The following is a 6,268-nucleotide window of genomic DNA, read 5'->3' on the forward strand; positions in this document are numbered from 1 at the left end:
TAATAATAAGGTATTATAATACATAACAATAACACTACGACTTATTTTTCAGGTTTGTATTCTTTTACTACAGATTATAATAAAAAAAATAATAATAATAATAATAATAATAATAATAATAATAATTAAAAAAAAATAAAATACTGGGGTACAATAACATAATAATAATAATAATAATAATAATAATAAATAAAAATACAAACTACTGGGGTATAATAACACCTAACATAATAATAATAATAATAATAATAAATAAAAATACAAACTACTGGGGTATAATAACACCTAACATAATAATAATAATAATAATAATAATAAATAAAAATACAAACTACTGGGGTATAATAACACCTAACATAATAATAATAATAATAATAATAATAATAAATAAAAATACAAACTACTGGGGTATAATAACACCTAATATAATAATAATAATAATAATAATAATAAATAAAAATACAAACTACTGGGGTATAGTAATATTATAATATTACTAATATTAATTATAATAATATAATTTATTAAAATCTTTGAGTCTAGGGTCTCTGGCTGCAGATTAGTGTGGGGGTCTACACTGGGTTTGGTCCCTCCAGATGACCGTTCTCAGATCAGACCCCTTTCTGCCCGGTCTCGCCCCCTCCTGTCCTCCTGCCCCGGGGTGTAGGGGGTCCCTCACCTTGCTGAGGACTCCGCTGAACTCGGCCACCCCTCCGTGCGGTCCAGGCTCAGCCTCCAGGTCCTCCTCAGAGCCCGAGGAGTTCCAGCTCTGGTTGTCCGACATCTGCTTGCCGTTGGGCAGCGGGCTGGAGTTCATCAGGTGCCGGTGGAGAGGCGCGACAGCTCAGCGAGAACAGAACCAGAAACCCTGAACCCAGCCGGACGACTCAGCACCCGATACCCCTCCCGAAATCAAGCGCAGGCCGGAGGACGCAGGAGAAGCCCGTCCCGGACAGAGTCTCATGAGAATATCGGCGGATACGCAGAGCGAGCTAGCCGCCCGTTAGCCCGAGCGAGGAAGCTAGCTAGCGCCCCAACCCGCCCCTCTGCTCCGAAAACGCTCACACCTCTACGAGAGGTCGCTACAGGCCGCCTGGAGCGGCAATCACAGCACATCCACCAGTCATCCGGCGAGATTACACTGAGCACAGGCACAGAAAGGCGGCGGAAAGGACGAGACTCGAGCTAGCTCTGCGCTGGAGGGGAGAAGCGAGCGGCGCGCTGGAGCTCTTAAGCCAACGCCATCTTCAATGTGCGGACATGAACGAGTCATGCTTAGGAACCGGTTTCTGCAAAGGAACCGATACACTGAAGCTTCACTGAGTCGAACAGTTTTCACAGCACTTTCGATATGATTGTAAGCTGATGACGCTTCACAGACCATGAAACCATTAGATCAAATATGACGTCACAATCAGATACATAAACAAATAAACTATATATATATATATATATATACAGAGATAATGATATATAATTAGATTTTATATCATTATTAATTATAATAATGATATATAATTAGATAATTAGATAAAATATGACTTTACGATAATAATAATTATTATTTTTAGAATAATAAAAAGGTAATATAATAGTAATAATAATATATTTCAACAGATTTCAATGTAAATATTTTATTACAGGTCATTTCTATTGGTCTATTCATCCAGAATTATTTACATAGTGTACAGAGAAGATACAAATGGACAAAAATGGACAAAAATGGACAAAAATGAGAAATGGTGATTCATGTTTTTCATTGGACACCAGCAAAAAAAAAATAATAATAATAATATATATATATATATATATAATGTTTGCTGTCCAATGATAAACTCATATCGTATCTCCAAAATGTACAACAAATACAGGAGAAGGAAAAGAAAGTATTTCAACAGAGGTCAATGGACTCAAATAGAGGTCAAACAAATTATTACAGGTCATTTTTATTAGTCCAGATTATTTACACAGTGTACAGAGAAGAAACCGAGTTTTAATAATTAAAAACTAAAAAAAAATGGAGATACATGTTTTTCATTGGACACCAGCAATATATATTTATATCAGTCAGTCCTTGAAGTTGTTGAACTTGCATCTCCAAAACATCAGGCAGGTCTTGTGGGAAGACAACCGGTGAACCTGCGAGAGGGTCATGGGTACCCAGGTCTCACTGCTGCTCCTGGAGGCCCCACCAACCTCACAACTTACAGGACTTCCAGGATCTGCTGCAGGTGGTATTAATGTTATGGATGATCAGTGTATCTATCTATTTATCTATATATCCATATAAACAGTATAATATATATATATATCATTTGCTTAAATAAAACCACTTACAGTGGCATGCAAAAGTTTGGGTACCCTTGGTCAAAATATTTGTTATTGTAAATACAACTGGAAAAAAGAAAGGAGCACCATGCAAAAGTTTGGGCACCCTAGGTGATTTATTATTTTTACTTCGTTGTGGCTCGGGGGCAGTGGTGGTTCCAGCACTGGATTACTGATGACAGGGTTGTGGGTATGATACTGTGTGTGTGTGTGTGTGTGTGTGTGTGTGTGTGTGTGTGTGTGTGTATCTGTGGTCAATGCACAGATGGGGTCAGAGGTCAAATTTCAACACAATGGTGAATGGCTGTGGTTTCTGTCTCTTGTCCCTTGTCCTTTGTCTCTTTGTTTAAAGGCCTGATGCAGTTTGGATTCCTGTGGACTGATGAGCCTAAATTCAGGAGGAGAACACCTCTCCAACTGTTAAGCTCCAGGCTTGTGTTGCAGCCAGTGGCTCAGGGAGCATTTCTGGAGTGTTGAGCACTGAATGAGCCGTTATCTGGTGGCGGGGGAAAAGCCTGTTTGCCTTGTTTTAGATAAGGTTATGTCCAAAGGTCAGTTGAGCTCTCTGCAGCAGAACCTTTAGGCCGCATGGAGGTGAATGAGGGAACAAGATCTACTTCCACTTCCTGTTGGTCATGTGACCATGTGTTAGTGTGTGGGACGGCAGCAACAGTGAGTTGTGTTTTTCAGGTCAGTTGTGCTCAGTTGTGTTCAGGTATAAAAGCCTAAACATTATAGCCTGTATTGATCTTGGCACAGTAGAATAAGGAGAGTTCAGTACAGTACCTCGCTAGGCTAAAAGCTAACTCCAGCCGACCGCTAGTACCACCTCTTCTCTCCAGTGTCTCGAAAACAAACCGAACGACCTCCGACCAGAGATAACTAGACATCAGAAGTGAACCACAAAAGTGCCATATGTTAATGCGGTATCTTACGCTTATATTGACAAAAGTATTTGGACACCTGCTCATTCATTTATTGTTTCTTCTGAAATCTATTAAAGGGTATTAAAAGAGCTGATCCTGCTTTTGTTGGAGTCACTGTCTCTACTGTCCAGAGAAGAAGGTTTTCAATTAGATTTTGGAGGAGGAGCAGCATTGCTGTGAGGATTTGATTGCATTCAGCGACAAAAGTGTTAGTGAGGTCCACCTCACCTCACCATCCCCAACTCCCCAACTCATCCCAAAAGTATTCCTCCTTCACCATCCATCATTCCAGAGAACACAGTTCTTCCACTGCTCCACAGCTCCTCAATGCTGGGGGGTTTAACACCCCTCTACTAGCCCACGCCTGGCATTAGGCAGCATGGTGCCAATATCTGGTCCAGAGGGTCCTAGATATTTTTTTTTTTAGTATCGTATATTAGCCGCTGGTTGGACCATGTATGACTGTTTATGTGACCAATAAACTTTGATTGATTGATTGATTAAATTCAGTATTAAAGAACAGTATTAAACCTTCCAGGTACGAGCTGTTCACTCTTCCTCTTCCCTCTACGGTTTTGCTCATGCTCTGTGTATTCCCTTCCCTTCACACCTTCAGCAGGAGGAGGGAACATCAGCCTGACACACACCCCTAACGGTTTATGCAGGAGTAAAAAAGCTACCCTCACTTTTGAATCAACGAGTCATTGACTCAGACGCTCCGTGTTTTTAAAAGAATCGGTTCCGAGAACTGAATCGAACGTCTCCTTACTGAGGGGCGCTGGCTGCGGGATTGCGTCACAAACCACGCCCCAAAACAACGCCGATTGACAGGCGAGTTTTTTTATGTGATCAATTTTTAATATTTTAAAATGAATAAAATATTACGTGTCAGTAAATATGATTAATTTAACTATCAATATAAATATTTATTTATTTACCTAAAATGTGACCTAAAGCACAGCACAGTAGGCCCAACAGTAAAAAGCAGGCCTAAATGATGCTAAAAGTTATTATTAGTATTATAATATTGTAATTATAGTATTTTACTACTTTAATATAATGTGGCTTATTTAATGAATCAGTTCAGCTAACCACTGATGAAGAGCTCCATGCACTGAGTGAGTCTTTATCTAGTGGTGGGGAAATGCCTGTTTGCCTTGTTTAGATAAGATTATGTCCTAAGGTCAGTCAGCAACTGGATCAAATTCCAAGAACGAACTGAAGAGATGATTCATTCGGCTCTAAACAGCAGAACCTTCAGGCCAGGCCTTCTCGACTGGAAGCAAATGGAGTAACATGATCTACTTCCACTTCCTGTTGGTCCTGTGATCAGACGTACGTGAGAAGTGTGTGAGCTTCATGTGTTTCTCAGGTTGTCTGTATTCGAATAGCCCTGACTATGACTATGGTTTGGCTGTTTGTTTGGTTTGGCATGCATACACCTCATGGACAAAAGTATTGGGACACCTGCTCATTCATTGTGTCTTCGTAAAAATCAAGGGTTACACTCTGTCTGTACTGTGTAGCCGACCAGCCGACCAGGACATGTTTAGTGTCTGAAGGTCTGCTACCAGGCTATTAGTTTAGCATGCAGGCCTAAACCGCCACACACACTCCTCAAACTGTGTAATCTCCGAGAGACCTTTAATGTGGGTTCTGACACTATATGACTCTCTGTTATCTATAAACATGGCCTGAAGTATGTGATATGGACAAAAGTATTGGGACACCTCCTCCTTCATTGCTGTCTGCCCTGCTAATAAGTGTATAAAGTGTATAAATGACCCTCCTCCTTCTCGAGCTGACCACTCCGACACATTGAACCATTAGAGGACCATGAACCGGTCATTTCTGAGAGCTCTACAGTGATGGTTAAGCTGAAACGTCTATTGTGCACACTGCTGTTCCCTGCTGACCCCAAGTGTAGCCGACCAGCCGGGACATGTGTAGTGTCTGAAGGTCTGCTACTTTACTTTAGCTTAGCATGAAGCTAACTGCAGGCCTAAACCGCCACACACACTCAGTCATCTCTAATAGACCTTTCATGTGGTTTCTGACTCTGTATGACTCTCTGTTATCTATACACATGGCCTAAAGTACATGACATGGACAAAAGTATTGGGACACCTGCTCATTCATTGCCTTTTCTGAATTTAAGGCTATTAAAAAGAGTTGATCCTGCTTTTGTTGGAGTAACTATCTCTACTGTCCAGGGAAGAAGGCAGCTTTCTACTAGAGTTTGGAGAAGCATTGCTGTGAGGATTTGATTGCAATTCAGCGAGAGGTGAGGTTAGGATGTATATGTATATATATGGAAGTAGAGGTAGGAACCAAAGGTCATTTCATATTCAATGCAAGAAAAAAGAGGATGTGGGCGGATGTTGTGTATGATGTACAGACGTGCAGAAATGTGCAAAAACATTGTATGTGCAGTCCAGTGTTGTACAACATAGTGACCCCCATTAGATGTGCCTTCATAAGTGTATTATGTAAAGTGTAGAAGTGTGTGATTTAGGCTGCTCTGGTCCAGACTCGTCCACTGGCATTATTGCTAAAGATCTTCTGCTCTGATGAGCCTCTGTCTGATCAATATGTCATTTCTTCTCAAAGCTGCTGTGGCCGTCTGACCAAAGCACTTCAGCCAGCCTGAGCCTGTGCTATCCACTTTGACTGCATGGACAAAAATCTACTGCATATGTAAAGCTGGCTTTTACACAGTCTGTACCTCTATGCTGATTTTTTACGTTCCCACCAGTAGCCTGTACTGAACATTCCCCAAATTCCCACCAGTAGCCTGTACTGAACATTCCCCAAATTCCCACTAGTAACATGGACTGAACATTCCCCAAATTCCTACCACTACCCTGTACTGAACATTCCCCAAATTCCCACCAGTAGCCCAGACTGAACATTCCCCAAATTCCCACCAGTAACCTGGACTGAACATTCCCCTAATTCCCACCAGTAGCCTGTACTGAACATTCCCCAAATTCCCACCAGTAGCCTGGACTGAA

The 6,268-nt window shown here is 41.1% G+C and overlaps 1 protein-coding gene across 2 annotated transcripts in view; it reads right to left on the minus strand.

Moving 5' to 3' along the window:
- cert1b (ceramide transporter 1b) overlaps window positions 1-1,255 on the minus strand; it is a 64,335-nt gene extending 63,080 nt beyond the window's left edge. For both annotated transcript variants that reach the window (XM_072661561.1, XM_072661560.1), the window contains exon 1: window positions 680-1,255. In XM_072661561.1, coding sequence (XP_072517662.1) covers window positions 680-817 — 138 coding nt within the window. In that variant the 5' untranslated portion in view covers window positions 818-1,255. The remainder of the gene's footprint in view (window positions 1-679) is intronic.
- Between the last annotated feature and the right edge of the window lie 5,013 nt (window positions 1,256-6,268).

This window comes from Salminus brasiliensis, chromosome 18 (assembly GCF_030463535.1).
Source record: "Salminus brasiliensis chromosome 18, fSalBra1.hap2, whole genome shotgun sequence".
Taxonomy (NCBI): domain Eukaryota; kingdom Metazoa; phylum Chordata; class Actinopteri; order Characiformes; family Bryconidae; genus Salminus; species Salminus brasiliensis.